Source organism: Zonotrichia leucophrys, chromosome 1, assembly GCF_028769735.1.
Source record: "Zonotrichia leucophrys gambelii isolate GWCS_2022_RI chromosome 1, RI_Zleu_2.0, whole genome shotgun sequence".
In the NCBI taxonomy this organism is placed as follows: Eukaryota; Metazoa; Chordata; class Aves; order Passeriformes; family Passerellidae; genus Zonotrichia; species Zonotrichia leucophrys.
In genome coordinates this window covers 16,523,451-16,549,546 of record NC_088169.1, presented here as the reverse complement: position 1 = coordinate 16,549,546, position 26,096 = coordinate 16,523,451, and the positions used below count along the sequence as shown (strand labels likewise).

At 41.0% G+C, this 26,096-nt stretch overlaps 1 protein-coding gene across 5 annotated transcripts in view; it reads right to left on the bottom strand.

Moving 5' to 3' along the window:
* Nucleotides 1–26,096, bottom strand: part of PHKA2 (phosphorylase kinase regulatory subunit alpha 2) — a 44,783-nt gene that overhangs the window by 3,918 nt on the left and 14,769 nt on the right. For 2 of the 5 annotated variants that reach the window (XM_064707650.1, XM_064707679.1), the window contains 20 exons: nucleotides 25,370–25,477; nucleotides 24,591–24,669; nucleotides 23,088–23,222; nucleotides 21,201–21,310; nucleotides 18,572–18,716; nucleotides 18,023–18,101; nucleotides 16,439–16,602; nucleotides 15,638–15,811; nucleotides 14,424–14,512; nucleotides 13,174–13,307; nucleotides 10,836–10,992; nucleotides 9,289–9,368; nucleotides 8,987–9,065; nucleotides 8,736–8,865; nucleotides 8,037–8,138; nucleotides 7,313–7,431; nucleotides 5,244–5,291; nucleotides 3,557–3,724; nucleotides 2,021–2,074; nucleotides 466–666 (listed from right to left, as the gene is read on the bottom strand). In XM_064707650.1, the coding sequence (XP_064563720.1) occupies nucleotides 466–666; nucleotides 2,021–2,074; nucleotides 3,557–3,724; nucleotides 5,244–5,291; nucleotides 7,313–7,431; nucleotides 8,037–8,138; nucleotides 8,736–8,865; nucleotides 8,987–9,065; nucleotides 9,289–9,368; nucleotides 10,836–10,992; nucleotides 13,174–13,307; nucleotides 14,424–14,512; nucleotides 15,638–15,811; nucleotides 16,439–16,602; nucleotides 18,023–18,101; nucleotides 18,572–18,716; nucleotides 21,201–21,310; nucleotides 23,088–23,222; nucleotides 24,591–24,669; nucleotides 25,370–25,477 (2,355 nt within the window). Of the gene's footprint in view, nucleotides 1–465; nucleotides 667–2,020; nucleotides 2,075–3,556; nucleotides 6,911–7,281; nucleotides 7,432–8,036; nucleotides 8,139–8,735; nucleotides 8,866–8,986; nucleotides 9,066–9,288; nucleotides 9,369–10,835; nucleotides 10,993–13,173; nucleotides 13,308–14,423; nucleotides 14,513–15,637; nucleotides 15,812–16,438; nucleotides 16,603–18,022; nucleotides 18,102–18,571; nucleotides 18,717–21,200; nucleotides 21,311–23,087; nucleotides 23,223–24,590; nucleotides 24,670–25,369; nucleotides 25,478–26,096 lie in introns of those variants that run through there. The other 3 variants (XM_064707687.1, XM_064707661.1, XM_064707670.1) reach the window with 3 other exon arrangements.

Genomic DNA, 26,096 nt, shown 5'->3' with positions numbered 1-26,096 from the left:
TGGGAAAAAATCCCACCACATTATGATTTTTTATTTGTGCTGAATACTGAAAGCAATTCTCTTTCCCCTCATGAAAACCCTAATCAGGATTACAATAGGGCCCCCATGACTTAGTTGAATCAGTGCAAGTAAATGAAAAACATGTAACTTCATGGATTTTTGTCCTTTGGGGAGGAATGTGTGGGATTACTCAAATATTGGTAATAGCAATGCCTTGATAAAGCAGGACTTCAATCTACCCTTGTACTTCAGAGCTTGTTAGCCACTGCAAATTTATTCCCTTTAAATCTCCCATGATTCTTACATTAGTTTTCCCAAATATATTTCCAGAAGATATTTAAGTGATTTGGTCTGCCTTTGTAGGAGGAAGAGCCAGGACAAAATCAAGTTCATCACACACATTAAAAAAAGAGCAGGGGATAATTTTGAAAGGGGGAGGCTTCCCCCACTGCCCTTTGAGCTCACCAGCTCCTGCAGAAAGAGGTCATTGGCCATGTGCACGATTCTGTCCACGTGGATGATGCCCCCGATGCTGCTGACCTCGATGTCCGACAGGAAGGTCAGCACCAGGATGGCCTCCACCAGCAGCTGCCTGTACTCGGGCTGGGGGACGTGGTTCAGCACCGACTCCACGTGCACTGCAAACTTGATTTCACACGGGGTCATCTGCCAAATTTGAGTGGAAATGGAAAGACAAACTGCCAAATCCAAAAGACTAGCTCCTCACCTCCTGCAAGCACTGGAACATATGCTCCTCTCTGCACACGGGGGCAGACTGACTGAAGCGAACAAAGTGTTTGTGCAGCTTTAGCACTTACAGAAAGTTTTCGTGCTGCCAGACCTGATTCTGCAAACAGTTACACAACGTCCAGAGCCTGCTCCAGCCCTGCACCCATCACACACATCTCACTTGCACTCAGTGCTGCTGAGGCTTAGCTGGCACATTAACTCTTTGCTCCTCAGGCTGTGGTCTCACACACTCTGCCTCGTACATTTCTTTCTGGCATTGCAGGTGAGTTGCAAAGCCAAACTTAGTACTGAGTTTTAAAAACAACCACCTGCTTAGAGGGATGATTTTTAAATAACCCCTGAGCTTTGCCATGCAGGAATAGCACTCTTCTGTTTGCAGAGCAGCTTAATTTGCAGTGGCATAGCTCTGGGGATGTTATGTTGCCTTAGGAAGTTTGTGCTTATTTTATTCAATGGCTTTAAACAGCAAAATTAGATACTGTCCAGGTCTGACAGGCTAAAAATAGAAGGCTCTTTATCTACACAATAGGAATAAATAAAGCTCTCCTTTCTGGAAAAAAAGCCACAAACCCCACCATTTAAATTTGGCAGAAAATTTCAGCTCCTCTCTTCAGCTGTTACCACTGTTACCACAGTTCCTCAGAAAAGAAGGAAGCCAAAGACAAATCTGAGGGAAACACTCAGGAAAACAGTCTTGGGCACACAAGCAGCACTCTTGCACTGATGGATTCCTATTCACAAGAGTTTGTTTTATAGATGTGAATTCAAAATTTGCCAGAGCATCTAAAGACAGAATCCAGCTAAGAAAAAACATGCAAGGAAATATTATGGATTTAAAGAGCTAAAGCTTTGGTTAGAAACAATCATCCTTAACGGGTATTTCCTTCTGAGACTGTGAAGCCAAAATACATTGCTGTTGCAGCACATAAAAAATAAGTAGCAAGTAACATGTCCTGTTTATTCCAGCAGTCTGTGCTGCCTCACCTTCCGCCCTAAGGGCTGGGTCAGCCTCCCTCTCTGGAGCCTCCCAGCGGGCACAGGGGGACAGTGAGGGTGAAAAGGCAAAGGGAAAACCTGTCACAAGCCTCCCCCCAGGCCTGCCTGCAGGAATTCACCTGCACAGACCCAGAGAAGCTGGCAGAGGTGCTGGGGGAAGGTCCAGATGTTCTAAAAGTAAAACCAAGAATCTGTAACAGGCTCTGCCGCATCCTACACTGTCAATCCAAATATTCAGACATGTGGCTAGAAAATCATGGGCATTTTACTGTACCTCTCTGGTGGTTGAAGAAGGAAGAACATACCCATCAATGGACAGACCATGGCACTGAAACATTTCAAGAGTGAACAGAAATTACAGTTCTTGCAAGTCAATCTGAGGGTTCTCTGTTCTAAGCCAATATGTAACAACTTTCAGTTAGGAAAAAAAAAATAACCAAAGCAAAAAAACCTCAAATGACACAAAAAGCCCTGTTCAAAAATATTATTTTATCCTTCCTGAAGAAGTTATTATGTAACTGGTAAAGATTAGAAATAGCCTGACATGACACACCAGAGCACGCTGTGCTCCAGCCCAGCTAATGAAGCAGAGCACTTCAGGAGCCACTACAGCAAAGGCACACAAAGGAGGGAACAAATCAATGGGAGCATTCTGCTGGAAGGGGTTTGGAAATAAAGATAACACAAAAGCAAGACAACAGACCACAAAAGCAAGAACCTTTTTTCATTTTTACTAGAACAACATTTAGTTATGTGTTTCAGATCCAGGACACCACACCTCAGGATGTCAACCACTGGGGGAGAGAAATAACAAGTGGTAGAAAGGAAACAATGACAAAACCTTAATGGTGGAAAGGCAGGTTAAAGAGGGACACATCTGGGTATGTGAGGTATAGAATAGAAACATACCAAGAAGAGGAGACAGATTTTAAAATCAAAAAGATTTTAAGAATGAAATATTGAAGATAAGCACAATTAATTTTAACAGCCAGAAAAAACATACAATTACTTCCAGCTATTACATTAGGTCAGAAGTGATGCTCACTCTGCTGGAAGATCCTATTAGTAAATAGCCAAGAGGTCATTAATGATTTGTCTTGGCTGATATCAACACTAACAGCTTCAGTGTAAGGGATTTTAGAAGGACAAACCAACCTAAATTGGTGATGCACTCTTTTCCCAACTAAGCAAGCATGAACAGCTCAGTGCTGCAAGGTGCCAAATGCTGGCCTGGATCCAGCAAAGCAGAAAAGCAGGTGCATAATCACTTTGAAATAAGTTAAAATTTGTAATTCCTTCTCCTTCTTCCTGAAGAGTTGCATTTATTTTTACATTTCTATACCCCTGATATCCAAGCTGCTGGCAAGGACTTACTTTTCACTTAAAACTAACCAACCAAACAAAAAACATTAAGAATGCCATACAGCTCAGAAGATCCAGCAAGAGGTCTCAATATATTCTGGAAGAGTTAGAGCAGTTTCCTACTTCATTTCTCACAGCTTTTCTGGCCTGGAGCACAGAGCTGAATTGCACTGCAGTGCCCTTTAGGTGCATTCACAATGTGCCTTAGGCCAGGGCATGCACAACAGGCAGCAGTGGAACAGTCATTCAGCCAAAATTCAGCATTGGTGGTTTCAGAGAAAAACACACTTTCAAAGAAACACATGAGCTTGTGTTCTAGAGACACCTTTCTACCAGTGACTCTGGCTTCCACCTGCCAACCAACTTCCACTCCTGGCAAGATGCCTCCCCTGGACCACCACCTTCCCAAGTTACAGCTTGTTTGCTTCCTCCACAGCATTCAGCTTACCTTCTGAAGGATCTTCCACACTTTCTCATAAAAGCCAACAGGGACTCTGTTAATAGCACCATCCAGCCTCCTTCTGCGCAGCCACTGCCCTTTTCTGTCCCCCCAGCTCATGTCCCCGCCGGAGCCAGTCGGAGAAGAGCTGGTGGGAGAGGATGGAGTACTGCCCCTCTGTAAGGACATTAAAGCTTGGGTTAGTTGCTTTCTACCATCCCAAGTGCCACTCTTGGCCAATACTTTTCTGTTCTAATGCTACCTGGGAACCAGGGAAAAAATACAGGCCTTGGTGTCGTACAGGATGATGGGATGGGACTGATCCTTCACCCCCATCTCTCCCCTTTGCAACAAGTTTCATTTCTCCAGTACTTCCATCATTTCTCAACAAAGCAGGCAAGCACTTCAGTGTGGCATAACCCAGTCAACTTCACTGCTTGGTTTAATGCAACATCTGACTGTTTTAACAAGCCCAAGCTGCCTCCAGGGCAGTGTCACTGGTGTGCAAGGTGGGGGATCTGCAGGGAGGTCCCACTCACTTGGACATGGGGCTCAGTGCTGTAAAAGTATCAAAGCATCATAAATCCAGCAAGAGAGGCCCTCATGCAAAAGCTCCATTAAAGTAAGTAGATTAAAAATTTACTTGATGAAGCCCCAAAATCATCATGCCTGCCTGTCTGTATGTATTAGCCTTGTTTCCTTTATTGCCCTTGTTGCTCTGTTATTTTACTCTACCAGGTCTGAACACTAAGTTAGGCAGCAGATAATTTTCAAACTTGGGGCACTACCACCAAATTGCTGTTGTGATTTTCACACACACAGTCTGCCCATTCCTTGCACTCCCAGAGACTGGACTCTTCTGTGTTCTCCTTCCCTTTTGATACCTGCTACTTTCAGCCCATAAAGGACTTCTCTGAAAGTGCCATCTTAAATCCTCTTATCTCCAAATAAGAAGCTACCTGAGCAATGTTATGGGGAAGGAGGAGAATGACTGCAAACTGCATGTTTGGAAACTGCAGGCTCATAGACTCTACATAGCCAAGCTCTGCAAAGAAGTCCCCAGAAGCAAACAGTCCATTTCCACTACTACTAATGTCCATGAGGCACACTTGGTGCTCCTTTGATGTTCCAATGTTTGCTCTTCCTTTGCCCTGCAAACTGACCACGCCAGACAGAACTCCCTGCTCTGCAGCTGTGTTTTTAGGGCATTTGGGAGGTGTGCCACTGACAGTAAGTCTGAAGATGCAGACAGTGAGAGCTTAGGAAGAGCCACAGTTCTCTGCCTTGAAAGAAGATGACTTCTTGAAGAGATACCCATGCAACCCCTATCTCTGCAACTGGAAGCTGTTCTGGGCTCCCCACTGTCCAGAGGCTGTCAGCATTTATCAACACTGCATTACTTTTACATGCTGAAGACACCTGTAACAATCCACTATCAAGTAGCTAAATCTGCTATAGACTTTGTCTGCTACAACTGCTTAAGCTGCAGAAGAACTAAGTGTGTCTAAACATGAGACTCAACTTCTATTAGGACATTACTAATAAGAATTGGTTCCCAATGGAGACAAGACAAAGAGGAAGGGTTTTAAACCAAGGTTTTAGGCAGGAGAAGACAGGAGGTGTCTAGAACCAAGACCCTTCCACACAAACACACGCAGGGTGAAGAGCAGGTGCAGAGCTACAGATGGTGTTTTACCGTGGAAGCAAACATGCTGCTGGACATGGAGTGCCCCTCATGAAAGAACTACAAAACAAAACCAGACACCAACGTCAGACAGGCAGGAGAACAGAACACAGACAAGGTTACGTAACACACAGGTGCAAGGAGAAGAAATACAGAATAACCTCAGGTACTCAGGCAAAAACTGCAGCAACCCCTGGCCTCACGCAGTGCTGCACTGCAGCTGATACCAGGGCAGCTGCTGCTGATTCCCAGGGCCACCATGAGGCAGAGCCCACCATGCCAGGAGCCTGTTTGGCCGCCCATGCCACCCATGGAGCTCCCAGCGTGGCCAGCACAAAAACCAGATTAAGATGCAAGCAAAAGCTTCCTATGGCTTGGGGCTGAGGGAAAAACTGAGCTCCCTACTTCCATTCCCCATTTGTTGCAATGCCACCAGCTTCTCTTGGCATGAGAAGGTCATCTTGCTGGAGAGACAGCAGGCTGCCAACTGCATGGACAGCACTAAACAAAAAGCTGCAAGGCAATTTTTTGCTGAAATGTGGATGCAGCACCTCAGACTTTGAGCACTTTCCTCTAATTGCCCACCCCAAGCCATGTCTTCACATTCATTGTTAATGGTTCTGACTGAAGAAAGAACAGCCACAAAAGAGGGAGCTGCATTTGCTCAACACTCCAGAGATGTTAGTACAAGTACTTGAAATATTCCTTGTAATAACAAAGTGTATTCTGCAGCACCCCACCCAACCCCCTGCCAAAGTGTCACTGCATTAGCCGCTGGTCAATTATTCAGAGAATGCAGTGAGATGTGGCAGGAAGCAGCAGGAAGGGCAAAGTGGAGGGGGGGTACAAAAATAAACCCAGCCGACTCCTCCTCTGTGCAAAATACCAAGTTTCTGTGGAATGTGAAAGCAACAAAGGAACTGTGTTCATAATGTCAAGAGAGGTCCAAGTATTCCAGCTCAGGCCCACCTCTGTGTTTCAAGCAAAATAATGCTGCCATCTAGTGCCGTGTCCCTCCTCCTTCCCGGAAAGGCCCCGATTCCAGACACACCATTTGACGGGGAGCCCTGCTCAGACCGACCTCCAAGGCCACCTCGGGGCCAGTGCAGCAGAGCCAGCAGCGCCTTCAGAGCCTCCCCACGCCCACGATGGTGCTGCAGCAGTGGCACAGCTCAAACACAGCCACCAGGGCAATCTGTTCCACTGCCTCTCCCCCTTCATTAAAAAAGTGTCCTTGTGTCTAATCTAAACCCACCCTTTCAGTTTCAAACTATTGCCCCTAATCCTGTCACTAGAGGCCTTAGCAAAAAGCATCTCTTCATCTGTCCTTTAAGCCTCCTTTATATATTGCAAGGCTGCAAAAAGGTCTCTTGGTGCCTTCTCTCCCTAGTTTGAATAACCCATGAGGAAAAATAAAACCATTCTTACAAATGTATTTTATTTGACCACTACCTTCCTATTTATTTAAAGCAACAGAAAATTATATCTGATAGAGACACAAAATCGAGAAATTGAATCACTCATAACAAAACCATCAGTCACATTCATTCAGAGTATTTTGGTTGTGTTTTCCGTGATCTCTCCATATACTCAGTTGAAGTATAATTTAAACTATTGGACTTGAATATGTATGTATAAATTCTAGCAGTAATCATCCTCCATTCCTCAAGAAGCAGAACCTGAAGAAAACAAAACAAGATTCCTTTTCCACAGGGATCTTTTACAAAAGGCATGTGGTCCAGTTTTGCCACTTGGGCCAAGTACAAGAACGAACACTGCATAAAAGCTTCTCTTTGTTCATCTGACTTTCCCTTAGCTAAACATGATAGAAGAGCTGTTTTTACAGTGGACAACATGAATGCATTACAGTTTTTTGAAGTTCTACATTCAGCATGTGAAACAAGAACTAAAGAGGAAGAACATTTTTGGAGGAAACATCCCTTAACTGCCCTCTATTTAGTGATCAGTTTTAAAATCAAAGCAACTTTGGAAATTTTTGTTAATTAGCAGGAATAAAACCTGACATATCACAGTTCCAGAACAGCTGTACTTTCTGATGAGCATTGACAGAAAACCCTCACCTGCTTCATCTCACTCTTCAATTTAGTAATACCACTTCTTTCTGTTTTGGTTGCTCCAGAATGCCCCATCTCATGAATAGAAATTGCAGGGCTGGATGAAGAAGAATCTACAGGTCGCACTAGAGAAGCAAATGGATATTTTTAACATTCTAGGGGTAGAAGAATAGATTAAATTCTATCTAAGAAGTAAACACAAATCATTTCAGAAATGTGCAATGCTCTTGGTGACAGCATCCTTTCACAGAAACACATCAAGGGTTCAAATCTGATTGTATCAAGTAAGGGGCCTCAATCCATTCTTGGATATCCAGAAACTGATTTTCCAGGACAGTGAGCAATTGAAAATTTAGTCAGAATTGCAACGAGTCTCTGAGGGTCTACAGAATAGCCCAGGAGACAGCTGATGTGCCAGTCAGGAATATGTGGGCATCAAAGACATGCTTCTTGAAGGCAGGTTAGATGTGACCTTTTAATGGCTTTTGTTGTGGTTCCATAAAATTACTTCCTTTTTAAAAGTTTGCCTTCCTATTACTGAAAACTTGATACAATCTTATTTCAGTGCAGGATAGCTTCCACCATATGTGTTTTGTTTATTTCACAGCAGACATACACCTGCACTGGTCACCCATGATTAATACATTACCTATACCTTTATTTTACATGCAGAAAGAATAGATCCCCACTTGCAAGGCAATCTACCTTAATATAAAAATGAACAACTTACAGCTTCTTTCCACTCCAAACTCTTTCCCACTGAGAATATGATGTAGGAGACTTTTCATATCAAAGGGGCTTAGATTCATCAAGCTCTCTGAAGCTTCTTCACCTAGTTAAACAAAATAAAATAAAATAGAATGACAAATGTCACTGGGAAGACAACAAGCTGTAAAGCTGGCTAAGGAAACTGTGAATGAAGTCCAATCACATTTTACTCATTTGCTAGCCCTTCCTTTAAAAACTTAATATGTAGGCACATTTCATAGAAAATATATTTCAGGACTAAACCACAAACACTCCACAGAAATAACATTATTTGCGTTAATCTTTATTATGTCCTAGCTTGTGCAAAACTTCACTGTAGCTCATGATGAGAAAGCAGTTGCTCCCTTACAGAACAAGATCACTTGGAAAGGTATGACAGCTATCTTCCAACAGCAGGTGACAGGTGGATCTAAATTCCAGAGTTATTCCATAAAGAATGTCCTCTGATATTCTTTGAATAACTGGGTGCTGGGAGGAGATAAATCTTTTGTTAAATAAAAAAAAAAAAAAGTGATTTTCAAGGTTTGTAACTATACATATGAACTAAGAGGTTAATAAGAGGTTAATAGAAGGAATTAATACATATCAATGAAAAGATCAGCCACAAAGGGTGAAGCAAAAATGCTACCATAAGTACCCTTACAATGAAGCTGCTTCCTACCTGAGCATTTGAGACTCCGTGCCAGCTCGGTGGCCATCACCTGGATTATCAGACCAATGCGGAGCCGGAGCATCTCCACAAAAAGGCTGGGCTGGGAGCGGACGTACATGGCCAGGTACATGATTATCTCCTGTAAGCACAGATCCACAAAGGCACCTGTCAGAGTGGGTCTTTGTGGCTTCCCCTGCCTCACAGCAACACTGGCACAGCACAGGCACAGCCCAAGAAGCCTTTTGGCACAGGCTGCATACCTGTGTCAGGACTGCAATGCTGATGTCTTGGCCACTGGCTTCGTAAATGAGATCTGTGAGCTCCTCAGGGGGCAGAGGGCTGCAAGAAGTCAAACCACAGGTAGCAGTGACTCAGCACAAGCAGCTACTAAATTCTTCACTGGCATCAAATCACCCAGAACAAAGGTGCCTACAATTCTACCTGGATGGCTACAAATCCCTTTGAGGCCAAGGAGTAAGGATTAAAAGAAGGTAATAGCAGCAGGAAGGTACCAGCAGGAAGATGAAGGGCAGCCTGTGCCCGAGGCAGAGCTCCCACTTACGTGGTAATGATTTTCTCACGGGGTTCTGGGGGCAGGCCCACTGTAAGTTGCTTGTGGTGTGACAGAAGGTCTGTGCATGCCTGTCATAAGGGGACAAAAAGCAAGAGACCTTTCTCTGTGTCATGTGGAAGTGATATGGCTTTTAATTCACCAAATCAAGTTAATTACATTTCTTTAGCAATATTTAAATGCATTTCTATTCATTACCAGACACACAAATCCAGCAGAATGCTGTTAAATAGTTGCCAAAGATCTCCTGAGGTCACCAGGGTTATGAGAGTTTGAAAGTAGCCTGTTTCCCTGCTCAGTGAAATCAGCAGCATAACGATAAGATTAGGAACTTTAGTGGGGCTGGCAGATCAATAAAGGCATTCATTGCTTGTCATATGACAAAGTTTTGTTCTTTATTTAAGACAATAATATTTTTAATCAATGAAAAGTTTGGCAGCATTAGTTTAAAAAATCCTGTGTACTAACATAACTCCTAAAGCAAGCACCCAGAATACTGCATCACATTCCTGATACTGTCTGAAATAGGTACTTTCCCCAGTACCACAGTGTTTACTCTTTCATATTGACCTCCTTTAAAAGCAGATGTTCAGTTTACCTGTTCTAGTATCCTGAATCAAAAAACATCACAGAGCAGTGTTCCTCTGATTTTGAAGAGTCAATTTTCACTCTCTCAACATGGAAGAAAACAGATAATCTCTATTCCTCCTCCCCAGTTCTTTGTCCTTTTCAAGTTAACATACATGGCTTTTTGTGAGCATGTCTGTACTGCTCATCCGTTGTGTCTTGAGAAGGCAAAAAGCTCTGTGCTTAATGAAGTACCATGCACAGTGATTATCACAAACTGCTCCCCACAGACAGGACTGCCACTAAAATAAGGCATCCTAGATGTGAGAGAGCCTTGAAAATGGCCAGGAATTACAGAAAGAGCTCCTCAGAAATATGCATGGAATTACTAGAAAATTAAACAAATACTTTCAGAAGACTTGGGAGAAAACCTTTTTGTAATGATCAAAATCATGTCTGTACTCTTAACAGTGGATTTTTCTTGTTACCACTTAATAGTCACGGATATTTAAATGGTTCCAAGCATTCATTCACAAGGCAGACTGTTGACCCAAGGGGATGGAAATGGGCAGAACATGTTTTTGTGTCATCACCAGCACCCTGACAAAGCAGTGCTCCAGAAGTGCCCATACCATCACAACAGCAACAGACAATTACCAGGGACAACTGCAGCATTCAAAGCACACAGTTAGGGTTCTCCAATTAACAGAGATGAAATGAAGCCTTCACAACTATTTACAGAGTGACATTCTCAGTCCATGCCAACATTAGCACAGTTTGCAGTACAGATGAAAGATAAGGATGCAGTAAGACTCTAGATCAGAAAAACAACCAATATTTAATTTAAAATGCTGCACTTTGTATGTTGCAAAGTAAAACCAGAAGGACAAGCACAAACCCCAACAGCAAACTGGTAGTTTTATCTCTGTTCCCAGGCAGGAAGCTGAACCAGGATTATTTGTATTTCATACCTCAGCCAGGACTTCAACTCTCTTTTTGAGTATGCCAGAAATGTAACGGATTAAGCCCCACTCCTGATTGAGGCCTGCCTTCCTGTAGAGCTCATTGAGGAGGCAGTGGACAGTGACCCCATACTGTCCATCCAGCTGTGTGTCCCAGTCAGCACCTCTGCCACAAAACAAACAGAAGGCAATTGTCATCAGGCACAATGCTAAACTTTATCACATGGCTGGATTTTGACTGTTTTGCTCATGTTGGTGACAGAATTAAATACCAAATGGGACATCTGTGCCTTCACCACACACTGACTGTATGTGGACAAAATCCTCTTGATACCAGGAACTTACACACTAACTTGAGCACTGTTATATATAATGTAGTTAATTCATGCTGTATAAACAGATGCATGTAGGTATAAAATACTGTAGAAATAATGTTTTAACCTCCCAGCCAGGAACAAAGCTCTATTCAAATTGTAACTAATTCCTGGCAATATCAAGATAGCGTCAGACCTGTTTAATGTCTGAATGGAACCTTCCTGGACCATCAGTGATGATTTCCTTGTCTCCTGCACCTGGGAGATAACATCAGGAGCCTCCCTGGCCCATGATTAATTGCTGTGTCCCAGGAATCTCACAAGACTTGGACTCGGCCTGATCCATCTGGGCACTCAGGAATGGATACAAACTTACTCAAACTTCTCCTGTGTGCTCAGACTTCTGTCTACCCGTCTTTGTCTATTTCAACATATGTATAGAAATAGATTTGCATTCAAAGAAGTGAACAGAAAGATGTGGTCATCTATACCTCAGGAGAAATAAAATGTATATAAACTGGACACTGGAGACACTCAGTGTGAACCTTTGAGGGGAAGCCATCACTCTGTTGGACAAAGCTCTGGTCTCACCCAGCGCCTGTACCTGGGACTGACGCTGTCTTGATTGTGGTGGCTGCTTGAAATTCTATTTTTTTTTGTAATTGACCCAATAAATCGTTGTTAAATTTTTCATAAATTTGGCTATTGGTTTGATCATTTATAACAAGCACTCAGCTGCGAGCCAGCACCTTGAAAGGGAGCCACCAGAAGGATTTCCTACTAGACTTTAAATTGAGCATTCACATGGACAGTTTGCTGGAGGAACACTCCAGGTAGTGCTTTGTCAGAGCAGAACTCAACAATATCTTCAGTGCTGCTGAAGACTACACCCATTTTCCAGATCCTTCAGGGGGATTTTTTAGCCATTCCTCTTTCTTAGCTACTAACCAACCTTCTGTGTTGCTTATGCCATTACTGAAAAAAGCAAAGGAGATTTCTCTTCCTTTGAAATTCACTTTTGAAATTCACTTCTGAAATTCAGTGCATTATAGCTTCTCTTTGGTAATGTTCTGAACTGTCACAGAATGACTTTTCAACTCCTGTTGACAGAGTCCACCAGAGGACCATCTGCCTGCCCAACAGTCTCCCTTGGTGAAATTACTGGTGTTACATGCAGTAAAACAACAAAACATATTTTTTATAGGATTTTCTTTACTCTTTAAGAGAGGATGCTAAACATTTTGTTTGGGAAATCTGGAAGATCAAAGACGTCCACACAGGAGACAGACTAAAATAAACAAAAATGCAGTCTTTGTAGCAGGAGGGAAGACCATCTGTGATTAACACATACTTGTCTTTGCACCAAAAGCTAACTACCTGACAGGTTCCAGCAGTATTCTGCACAGGAAAAAAAAAAAAGCTCAATAAACACACTTCAGAAGATGATTCTTTTGTTTCTATTTGCAAATTTTGTTCCCATCAAACCCATTAAATAGCAGGTGTTTACTAACTCCAGCAGATGGGTCCAGACTGCTACCAAGAAAGTTTTAAAAAGTATCAAATTTTAGTCAGTTTTATACCTAAATATGCAAAGGGATTAGAGTAAAAATAGTGAAGCCTCATTAAAATTGCATTTTGCCTTTAGTTAGAAAATGACAAGAGGAATTTTCCCTCCACTTTCATTCTCATGTATGAAAATCACACCAAATCTTTGTGAACTTCAAATGGAGTGCCACAAATATAGCAGAGTGTGTTCTCATTCATGGAAAGGATTTGTGCATCTAAACTGTGAGCCCTGGAGACTTTATGTATTTGCAACTGTGTGCCAATCAACTCTAGAATTTGCACAAGTCTTCTTTTGTATCCAAATAATTCCTGTAATCACACTAACTGAAAATATGCTTGTTAAAGCACAAAATATTTCCACTGTCCCCTCAAAACACAACCTGAACAGTGGAAACCTCTTGCACAAGAAAAATCAGATAGCTGTGAACAAACTTAAAGATGCTGAAGCTCACACTCAGGCAACTTACTTGAGTATATGCAAGATGTACAAAATATCTGCTTGATCATGGAGTGTTGGACATTCCTTCAGCTGATCAACAAGCTTCCTGCAATCCAAATCACCATGAGCATCTTTAGGTAAGTGCAAAACATTTTCATGGTCCTGATAACAAAGATGGATGAAAAATCACAAGACATGACCTTGAAAAAAGTAGCAGATCTGTAACTTCTGTAACTTCAATTAAAATGGCCTTAAAAAAATCACAACAGTCTTGCAACAAAGCTCTGCACTTGAAATACAGACACATCACTTAGTTCTTGCCAGGGTACTGCAGGCACAGAAAGGAGACTAACCCCAAGAAACACAATCCCCAGAATGGAACCTTGTATCTATTTTTGTTTTTTGACAAAACAAAGAAATCTGGATACTGCATACTTTTATCTGCATACTTTTCCTGTCATCTTATGTTACTTGTAAAGAGAAAAGCAGAAAGATAGTATTCTTTTTTGGTAGAAATAATTTAGAGCTTTTTGAGTTCCATCTCTAACCTGTATATAAGTGGTTCATTATGAATGCAAATATTGCCATTATGAATTTTCCAAGGTCATGGAAGTAAAATGATAATTAATCAGATGATGGATGTAATCTTATGGTGAATTCTTGGATGAAAAGAAGTTTTGTTTAACAAGCTGTTCAGCAGTTTATATAATCCTAAAATATCATTTCCACAAACAGAGCCTTGTGCAGAGCAGAATCCCTCAGGAGGGTGGATAGAACCTCTTTTAGCCATTTTCAGCATCTGGCCACATATGCCAAGACAAAACAAGTGCCCAGCACAACCCCATCTTCATGCCTTGAGGTGGGATTTGGCTGGTGCCCTAAGGACATTCACATATTCCCTCTTGCCCAGATGTTACTATAAGCAGCATTTCTTGGAAAACATCTCTAAAGCCTGTGAACATCCTGTCCTTCCCCTTGTGTTCAGCTAGAACTAAAGACAATGACTTAACTTTTGGCTTTTAAAAATAAAGCAATCATTATGTTCTTTTCTGTTTTGCACATTCAATTAAAAACTTTCCACTTGATAGTGTCTATTTGACTAAAAAACCCTCATCCAGCCAAAAAAATAATTTCCAAAACAAGGGAGTGCCTTGGACAGAACGGCTTGTCTGTGAAGAAAAAAAGAGACCTGGCCTAGGGTTTGGAAGGAAAACAGGAGGAAAGGCTACAGCATTGCATCCTAAACCCACAAACAGCATAAAAATTCCCACACTTTACCTTTGTCCCAAAGAAATGAGGATTATCAACAAGATTCAGAGACTTTCGGTGTGTGTTCAGAACTTTAGTGGGAAGAGACATAGACACAGCTGGAAAGCAAAGAAAAAAATTACTGTTTCAGTAACATGAAAATCAAAACCACCTACATGAAGCAGCTTGACTGGGTAAAAACAATAAAAATACCTCCAAGAGTCAAAATACAGAGGCAGTGCTTCTGAGATGTGTGCAGAACTGAGACAAGCTCATGTTCTGAACTTTGTCTCCTCGCAGGTTTGCTCTGAGAGCTTCTGATTTCAGCATGTCAAAGGCTCAGGAGCTACATGCTCAACTGATACCTCTTACTTGGCCTGTGAGTCCAAAATCCTGCAGCAAAATGACCTGACCCTGCCAAGTGTTTTAAACATTTCAACAGCAAATGAGTGGAGAAAATGGCCTAAGACTTCATAATTAAAACTGTAACGCTAAATGCAGGATAATGCTCTGTTACCTTCATATGCTGAATTCAACGGAGGATCAGAGGATGTGGCACATGAAAGACTGCAGAAAAAACTAACAGAAAAGCTTGGAAGTTATTAATTTACACTGAAGTTAAGGGAAGTCTTCCATTGACCAGGGCATAGAATACTACACAGCTGCATATAAAACAATGCATATGTCAGAATCTATCTACAAATTCCGTCAAAGTCTTCTTTTGGTGCATATCCTCCAATCAGGCTATCAGAAATGTAGATTAGTTAGAAAGACTGTGCTCCCTCTCTACTCCATTTTTTCTTACAAATTTAGAAAGTACATGTGAATATTTATGTTTTGCTTGTATTGAAACATTTCATTTCACAGCAACTTTATTAAAATTAAAAAGTACATTTTGTCTGCCTTTATAAGCAAAGACAAAACAATTAATTAACTGATTTGGGACCTAAAATTCTATCCAACTAAGAAGCTTTAGCAGCTTCCATAACATTAATTTTGATTATATGTTACATTTTATTGCAGGTTTTTTGTGTATACACCATGGCACAGGGGGAACATGGCTAAAGCAACAACTTTAGCCATTCTTACTTGTGAAGGAATTTCTTATTTCTCTTCTATAAGGAAAGAACTAGTGGCACAAGTATGTCAAAAGGTATCATTTTTAAATACTTGAACTTACCCCTTGTAGCAGCCAAACCAGGTTTTTAAATTATTATCACTAAATAAACAATAGGGAGAAATACCTGGAACTTCCAAGCCCTTTGTCTTGGCCATTATTGACAGTATCTCCTCTGTGGAATGGTTTGCACTGAACACAGGAGGTTCAGTTGTTGTCTTTGAAGTTGGAGGCAGGTATGACTTCAGGGCTGTGCTCTGCAGGACATCATTTATATACTGATCCAGCTCATCCTGGCTATCTAGTGTAACATTCACACAAAAATAAAGGTTTCTTAAAGGTAAAAAAAATCACTATTTATCATCATCACTTTCTTATTCAAACACATCACTATATTATTGCTTATTTATAAGGGCACTCAAATATACAAAACAGTGTAAGGAAGAGATTTTTTAAGCCAAAAAAATTGGAAACAAAAGAAAAAAAAATTGACACTGAAAACAGATTTAGAAGCTAGTTTTGCCTGTGAAAGGAATCAAAAGGGGTTTTATTTTGCTGGTAGATCATAGAACACAGCTGGACTTGATGACTGTAAAAGTCTCTTCCAACTTGTATGATTCTAAGATTCTACAATCTCTTCCACACAAGCTCTTGTCCACGACTCTTCACAGTCCTTTTCCCTCTAACCTCTCCTACACCTCCCCACCTGCTGACTCTCCAGACTCAGCTTTGCTGTAGCAGCTGCCAGTCAATGCCACACTACAAATGCAGGAAGAACACACATGAACTCATTCTCCTGTCCTCAGCTGGGTGCACAAGAAAACCAAATGACCATCAGCTGTGCACAGAGCAGACTCTGCAGGCAAGGCCAGGCTCTGCTGATAGAACTTGACAGAGAAAAAAATACCAAGTGAAAAAACACCACTACCTTTTTCACAGAAATCTGCTGGGTAGTCTCCATATTCACTGTCAGGACTATTACAGTTGTCATTACGGTCATCAAACAATTTTAGGTCACAATCTGGATCCAGGAAGCTCAGATTTGTATGGAAAGAGGTGGTAAGAAATTCTGATAGCTTGCCTATCTTCACCCTGCAAAAGGGGACACATGCCAAAGAGCATTAACATCCCCCATCCTGATACTGATTAATGCTCACTTAGCTTTCAACAGCTCCTCCAAAATTTATGAAACCTACTGTTCAATCCACCTTTGGCAACTGTAAAGCCACAGAAACTGGCACTGAAAAATAAAAAAGGAAAACAACAGTTGCACATCCAGCTGGGTACTTACTGCTCTAAGTACTAATTGATTTTAACTGTGCTATGGTAACAGGCCTAACTCAAAGCCTAATTATGCAGGGTGCTGTATGTTCATATGAAGAGAGACCCTGAACTCCAAGGACCTGAGCTCCAAGGATAATGCATAAGAAACTGGGGCTGAGAAGGCCCCATGAATATGTCATTTCACAGAACTGGAGGCTGCTAAACCATCTGTGCTGGTTTTAGGGATAAGACTGAGTGATGGGGCTATGCTTTGGATTTGTGCTGATAACACAGGGATGTATTAGGTACTGCTAAGCAGGGCTCACACAGCACCCCAGCCTTTCCTGTTCTCACCCCACCAGCACAGCCTGGGGGTGCACAAGGAGCTGGGAGGGGACACAGCCAGGCAGCTGACCCCTGCTGACCACAGGGACATCCATACCACAGGGTGTCATGGTCAGCTTATAAAGCTGGGGGAAAAATGATGAAGGAGGATGCTCAGGGATACAGAAGTTTGTCTTCCCAAGCCACAGTTACATTTGCTGGAGTACAACTTTCCTGAAGATGGTTGAACAACTGCCCATGGAAAGTGGTGAATGAATTTCCCATTTTGCTTTGCCTGCATATGTGGGTTTTGCTCTACTTACTAAACTCTCTTTATCACAACTCACGAGTTTTCTGACTTGTGTTCTTCCAATTCTCTCCCCAGTCCCACTAAGGGGAGTGAGGGTGAGTGGCCATTGGGGCTGAGTTGCTGACTGGAGTTAAACCATGACAATATTTGATTGTCAAAGGAAGATACTGATTGAGGGGGAAAGCAGAAAAAGAACAGGGAGATACTGTGGCATCATATTTTACATACAGATGAATGGAACACTCCAGCTTACAAGTACTACATGCAATCAATGTTTAAAACATGTCCAGTAACTGTGAAAGTAATTTACTTTTTAATAACAGAAGGCCAGCCAGATTCATATTTCAAAGATTTCGTATTTCAAGACTCCATATTTCCAAAGATTTGATGTCCGTTTTCTTTATCCATTAATGGCAATCAGAGATGGTACACTTTTTGGGAGACAGATCTTTTCCATTGCACCTGGGGCCCAGCTACCATTTGATTGCCACATAATAAATAAAGCTGAAACTTCCTTCTCTGCAGTATTTTAGTACCAGTACAAACTGAGACTTTTACAGGATTTAATTTTAAAAATCATGGAGATAATAATTTGGCTAATAATTCTGACATTACCTTGCACCTCCAAAATAACCATCTTCTAATTTTCTTATTGTGGCAAGAACTGCTGGATGAATGTCAGTACCATCATCAACTAAAAAAGAATAATGGAAGAAGCTCATCAACACATTCTTAAATTATCTCATCCAAGTACAGAGTATTACTGGGTGTTGTCTACCGTGTACATCAGGCAAATCTAAAGCAGAACTCACAACTGCTATCAATACTATCTTGCTCAAAAATCCCAGACAAACAAGCAAACAAAACACAACCCCTGGATAAGTTCTAAAGACAAACACCAACCCACTCAAGACAAGTTCCAAAGGGATTTCTATGAAATTTCTTTAGACAGAAATAGCATGGAGATGGTCAGTGATTGAAGCATATGAAGAGAAGAATAATAAAACCAAAATTAAATATCACCATGTAATCAAAATTCAGCATACACATGAGAAAATTAAACTGTACTTCTGATGTTAAAAATCCTGCTACCTGTCTCCTCTCAAACCAACATCCATCCTATCCTCCTGCAGTAATCTGCTTGAAACTGAAAATTAAGTTTACCAAGCATTGTGTGGGTGATGGGAAATGTCAAGGTTGGTCTCCCTGTCATCCTCCAGCAAGAAGTGAGGTAAGCCAGCTCTGTCTTGAGCATCTCCACAATCATCTGATTGTCTAGAGCCAGATAGAAGTGATGCTGGTCAGTAAACTAGAGAAGAGAAAAACACAACATAGGGGTAGTTGTTAGTGCTTTCCTTTTTTTTTTTTTTGTTTGTTTTTTTTTTCTTCCCTTAAATCATTCACAAAAGCCATATGAGCTACTCCTGACCACAACACAAATGACCTGAATTAACCTAACACGGCCTCAGACTGTGACAATGAAATCCATGCTTGTGCAAGAGTCCATTTCCTTACACCTGTAGACTGACCAAACAAAACCTGGGCAAGCACAGCCATGAAGCAGAACCTTCCCCATGACCAATTACACTGACCTATGATCTGGAAGATGGAAGTGCTCTAAATGTGGAAAAAAGCTAACAATAGTAACAAAAACAATAAACAGGCTTAAGTGACACTGGGGACTGGGAGCTGTATGTCTCCAGTGACTGTCTGTCTCTTGGGAACCAAAGTCAGGCAGAACACAGAAAAGCTGGCAGTCACTGAGGAAAAAGGCACATGAAATGTGCAATGGCAAAGTGCTGCTCCCACTGCAGCAGGAAGCCAAGAACCAGTAAGAGAATATTGTGGCTGCTTCAGGAGCTGAAACCAAAGAAGCTGGACAAATAATGGAAAGTATATCAGATCAGCCACAACAAAAGTTAAGCAAACCCATAAGCCTTGGGGAGGGGAAAGGGCATAAAGAACATGGAAGTTCAAACTGACAAAGTCCTGAGAAATTTTTTCACAGAAGGAATCAGGAACTAGTCAAAACAATCCTTGAGCCACTCACAGTTAGCTTTGGTAATTCAGGAAGAAAAAGTCCCAGAAATCCAGAGACAAGGAAACACACTGCCCATCTTTAAAAAGGAAGAGATGTTTAAAAAGTCAGTCCAATTCCAGTGCATGGAAGCAAAGGAAAACAAAGCAAATTTGAGACAGACAAGATAATGACAAAATGATAAAGTAAGAGAGTCAAAAACCAATCTCAACAGATTAGTCCAGTTTCCTTCTTTGGAGCAACCAGATGGTAAGTATAAGAAAGTGGCAGACACCTGCCAGCTTCTGCAAAATTCAGCTCACACTAGTGAGCTGACAAAAATTCCTAGGAAGCAGAACTACTTTTAAAATTATTCTCAGAAGGTAGTTATTAACTGTTTTTTCAGAATTACTGTATCTGAATGAAGTCAGCCTTTGCCCCACACCTAATCAATGTTTTCACTAGAAAAGAGAATGAAATACAAATGACAAAATCCCAAATTCTGTGGACACTAGTCAAGATCAACAAGATGATTTAATTGCTAACCTTAGGAAGGTGACATTAAACATTAACTCCATCTACCTCAAAAAAAAAATAGTCAGGGGAAGTTTCTGGCTTCGAAGTACAATGGAAAATGTTATGGAGTAAATGTTATGAGTAAAACTTTGAATAAGCAGAAACTGTTACTGTATTGCTAATGTAAAGATAAATGCCATTTTGGAATATCCTAGTAAGTATGTCCTTATTTGATACATGACAAGATTTTAGCAGGAATATTGGCTCTTACTTACACAGTAAGATGTGAACTAAGAGGTATTTTGAAAAAAAATCACATCCCTAAGGAATTTGTCCCTTTATTTGCAAAAGTGAAAATTGGTACAGGGAAGTAACACAACAACTAACATTTTATAAAGCTGTGGTCAACTGACATGGGGAAGAATGAGAAAGGATCTACACTTTTTGCAGTAAATCTGACTTCTTTGGACATTATGAAGCAGTACAGAAGCCTTTCACAGAGTCCACTGAATGCCTTCAGCTGGAGTTTAAAGACTTCATTAGTCCACCATCTGTTTAGAAGGGTGGATGCATTCTTTATCCTGCACCAGTTGTACATGCTTGGAGCAGGGGACTCCCTGGCCATCTAGCACCAACTGCTAGAATAAGTTTATTGAAATAAGTGTGATGCATTTCATTAAATATATCAATAGGAGCCATTGATTCTATGAGGATCCAAACTTTCAGCAACGTTGAAAAAATGCACTAAAGAGAAAAAACCCCACAATATCCATTTCTCAGCATTACTACCCCTTCAACAACATAATGAAAAGATCACACCTTCACTTCCTAGGGGTTATAGTATTTGGCACACTTATGTGGTACTAAATTTCTCATCAAAGCAATTGGTAGAAAGATATATTAAATGATGTATTTCTGCAGAAACTCTTTCATTGATTACAATGTTGGTGTGGGCAGAGATCAGTAAAAACTCTGTACTATTGATTCACTGTGTTCTCCTAAGCCAAAGAAATCAGACTCTGTGACTGAAAAGAGATTTATCAGCAGTTCTAGCATGCTGATCATCCCATGCTCTTAAAAACCCAACAAAGTAATGCCCATCTGCTGTTTCAGCCCCGCTCCACCTAAGGTACAACAGGGACAGGGAAAAGCAGGGACAGCAGGGAAAAGCAAACAGGGACAGCAGGGAAAAGCAAAGTGCTTCACTAATGATTCACCATTAAGAAAGGAAGGATTTTCCTGCCAGCTTTACATGCTTACCTGAGGGGTAAAAGCAAATATTTGATTTCTTATCACGTAGAGCTTGGAGGTGCCCAACACTCCAATGTGCCGGTGTGGTCGGCCGCTTAACTTCATGTTCTTGTTCCGGCCTGGAAAGGAAAGGGAAAGAAAAAAATCTCAACTAACAACTCCTGTGTTTTTCCAAATAACCCCTTTAGACAGGAAATTTACTCCACTAATACCAGTAAGGCAGAAAACCAGTAACAGAGTGTGAGGCTACAAACTACAAACTGGTTTTGTAGCAAGCAGCAATATAATAACCAGAGTCTTTCAAAGGCCTGATTAAAAATTAAAATTTTGGCTTCACTGGCCACGGATATGGTCTTATAATTACAGTAATTGCTCAGCACCCAAAGCTTCCCCACCAAGAAGGTGAAGATATGATCTTACAAAAAACAAAGCTATCAACATAACCCAGAAATTCCAGTGTTTTCAGATATAGGACCTTAAAAACTCATGTCTGCAGGCTAAATCAACACACAAGGTACATCTAAAAACAACAAAAGATTTTCATCAGGCTTCAGTAAGTTTCACTTTTCTCAGTAGAGCTTATTAGCAATGATCCACACTCCAACCTCCACACCAGCAGCCAGGAGCTCTCTTGAATCTTTCTGACAAGAACAAACAACCACAGCCTGAAAAAACACTACTGTGAACATTCCCAAGGAAGTCACTGTTAAAAACAATGTATCAAATCATCCTACTCACACTCCCCCACTAGTGAAAGAAAGCTATTATGGATGATAATAGAATAAATGTAAGCTTCAGCAAAACCCTGCAAATGTTTCATTTTTTTAGAAGAACTTTGAGATGAAGAGCCAGATTCTTTCCCAGAAGCTTCTCTGTGTAAAAGGCATACTTTCTAACATTTATCTGGAGGCCCCATTACTTTGAATGATTCCATAAAAAGCTCCCTGTTAAAACAAAAAAAACAAGCTTACAAACAAAAACCACCACAACAAAAAGTGTTCAGCCCATGAGCAGCCTCAGCATTATCTGTAACCAAATTGCCATGGGAACGTGCTCCAGACTGCCAGAGAAGCAGGATACAGCTCCCCTTGTCCAGACAGCAAAAAATCTACCAGTGCTGAGTCACCCCACCTCAATTTTATTTTATAGCAGTATCCACAGTTTTAAATCATGAGTTGCTGGCATGCCTGAAGAAGTAAAACTGAATTAAATTAGGAATACATGTAACAAACTTTCCACCAAGACTCAAATAATTCCATCAAGGATTATCAAGAATAAGTTATGAAGTTATAAATAGACTTAACCAGTCAGAGCTTTGGAGCATTTATTTAAGTCAATTCAGGCTCTGAGGAAAACAGGAATTGAGAGCCACTGCTGAGGAACTGGAATGTATTTAAAGTCTTGTTTAGAAAAGCCCTAAAGGCTTCTGGGTTTGCAACAGAGACAGAGAGCTTCAGCAGCTTATCTCAGCTCCAGGCTGGAAGGAAATTTAGCAAGAACCTGACAGCCCAAAGATGCTCTGATAGCAGCACAGCTTCCCTGATTTGGAGCAGAAAACTTCCCAGACTGCCTCTTCAGAAGATAAAAATCTGCCCAGTTTCCAGACTCAAATGACATCTCAGAGGAAAAATACTTGATTTTTTCTTTTGCTTTCTACCAGGCATTTTTCAAAAACCACTTTCTCTGTGGAAGTAGTTTCTGGAGGACAAATGAAGAGTCAGTTTTTGTCTAACTCCAAGGGCACAGGGAAACTTATACTTTCTTTGCCATTTCTAATGAGGTAATTTTTCCACCTCTTTGAGTCCCTAATTTAAGACAGAAGTTCTAAGTTGGTTAAGCTTCTTAAAAAAACCACCTTGTCTGGCAGCAGAGAGGCTTCCATGTTGAAATACTTACCCAGCAGGGTGTAGAGGTTGCTGAGGATGCGAGCTGGCTGCACCCTGAGCGGATGGATGTCAGCAATGCTCTGAACATTGATTCCACGCTCTTGCAACAGAGTCTTAATTTGATTAGATTCTGCCAAAACAGTTACTGTGTAACAGAAAACAAAAACACAAGTAAAAAGCATTGTTCTACTCTTTTTAACTGACTGTCTCTACTGTCACCTCTCAACAAATGCATTTAGCTAACTAAAGAGGCATGAAAACCTCACTTTTTTCTTAATTTATGGATTCATGAAATCAAAAAGGATTGTAATAGGGCACCTGACATATTTTTATTCACTGTTTCTCAGTATTTCTTGCCATTCCTGTCCACTTTGGACAACAGTGGTGGTCAGAAGGGTGAGAAGAGTCCTTTGAGGTCTCCACTCAGACCTCCTACTCAAAGCAGGGTCAAAGATGAGGTTAAAACAGGTTCCTGGAGACTTAATCAGCTGCTTCTGATTTCTTTGAGTACCACTAGTTTGAATCACACAGTCTCTTTTAGAAAACAGTCTCTTTTAGGGCCTTCCCCCCATAGATCAAAGGGAAAGATGACTTTAAAATCTGTTTTTTTAACACAGCACACTATAACAATGCAGCCAAGTCACTGGGGAACAGGTGCTGTCACTTGTACAGCAATACATATTTTGGAGGACACAAAATGGCAGAGGTAGGGAGGAAAAAAAAATCCCTAATAGAGGAATTTACAATCCAGGCCCAGAACCCATCTCTTGCCCCACTTGAGGTTTTGCCCATGATAAGTGGCTTATTGATTTGGGACTAATAATGCAGTATTCTTCTTTGTATTGTGAATACTTGCCAAAGAATGCTAAAAATAAGCAAGCACTTTTATTTCTATTGGAAATTAAGCACTTGGGAATAATGAAATGCTACTCCCATGGCACCAACAGTGGGTAAACAAGCACCAGCCCAGGTCACAGGATCCTTGACAAAGGCTGCTCCTGATAAATGAGCTGGTTGCTCTTTCAGCATGGTCCAGGCACCGGAAAAGTCTTTAAGACCTGATCTGCTGGTGTTTGCTCTCTACTTAATTTCTGGTTTAAGGTCACTCTGTGTACAGGGATGCTCCTCACTCAGTGCTCTCTGGTTCCTCTGAAAAGGGGCTGCATGAAACCTGACTAACCTGATCCATCTCTTGTCAGGCCTGCTTCTTCTCTCTAGAAGCTGCCAAGATTTTCTGTTTCACTACAAGATTAAGTTTGCCACTCTCCAATTCAAGACAAGTCTTAAAATTTTAACAATTTTTTTTAAGTGCCTTAAACCTGATCTTCCTTCCTGGAAGAAAGCAGCTAAGCAAACAAACTCTTTCTCCTTCTTACAGTGTCGTCAAAGCATCTATGTCCCATGCAAAAAAAATGCACATTATTTTTAAACACATCTTTCATCTCTCCTGTACACAGGGACTTTGCCACCACATGATTCAATTCACACAGAACGTTCACAGAAATTCCCTCACCTTGTACCACAACATCAGGTTTAAATCCTGTGGAAAATCTCCTGTTTAAGGGATCAATTTCACCTGCAGCAAGAAATCCCTAGAAAAAATGCAAAAGAAAGAAAAAAGTAAGGAAACAGAATTCAAGCAAAAGGCTTCTGACATATAGAATAAATCCTAACCAATTTTCATATTTTTTCAGGACAGCAAGACTTAAAGCCTGGTTTGTCTACCCTGTCCACAAAGTAGGACATGCAATAAAAACAATGGCTGCAATATTTTTTGGAAGAACAAGAAAATGGTTCGGACTGACACAATCTGCATGCAGAATTCCTATTTCAGAGTTACAGCAACTTACATAATTTTACCAGGAAAGTGATTTTTTTTTTGTAGCTCCACTGAGATATTTGTGCTTCTTTTAACTAGTCTGACTTTAATGTGTCTGACTAGTAGATCCATAGAGCAAGGAATAGGCTAGTAAAGCTGAAATGGCCCAAAATCCTGGCTCTGGAACAGCCAAGACAGCAAGTCAGCTTGGACATATTTCTCTATTCTAAGTGTATTCCAGACCATAGGACAACTTACTCAGCTTGATTAGAAACAATTAGACAATTGCTTAGCTATATTAAAAAAAAAAAAAAAGTCCTGAAAGCTTAGAGCTTTCATGGTTCATGTACATATTTACATGTTTCTACTGTAAAAGACACTGGCCTCTACCTGCCAGCCAAACTATACTTAAAGCCCAAGGCATCTCAAACAAAATGAAATACAAGTTTATCTACTATGCAAGGAATAATTACCTCTGCTAACAGGCAGCTCAGGACATACAATGATTGGCCCCAAAGATGGGGCAACTTTCCCACTGGGACACGATCCACCGAGTGAGGATTTTCATACTCCTCGTCCACCTGAAAACAAATACATAAGCAAGAAAAATTACCCTAAAGTTGTGAAGAACAACCAATAACATGTAAGTACTTGCAGACATATAATCTAACATCAACCCTTTCAACTGCCCTTACTACTGACATGTAATGGTTTCACTCCTAAGGCTATGCAATTCCAGGGACAAGAACTACACTTCCTTTTTGTACCTCTTCCCACCCTTCAGAGCTGGAGGATGAATGGGGGCTGTGCATGCAATTATAGCTCTGGTATTAGCTCTTCCACTTGCTTCTCACCATGCCTTTGCTGCCTTCCCTCTGGGTGTCTGCTTTCCAACCCCTTCCAAGATGACACTTTAAATGCACTCATGTCTACCCAGCTTTCTGAAGCAAAGGTGCTTTCCAATATTAAGATCATTCCACCTTTCCTGTGTTAGCAAGGATGGTCAATAGAAGAATTAGGAGTAGACTTACTAATTTAGAAAAACTGCCTTAGTTTTGCAGTATACAGATCTATTGAGGGCAGGGCAAAAACCCTCCCAGATTACATCTTCAGGCAGCCATTTCATATTTCTTTTATAGACAGACAAAATCTACCCTGTTGATGGGGCATGTTTTTCAGATCATTGTCATCATATCAAAA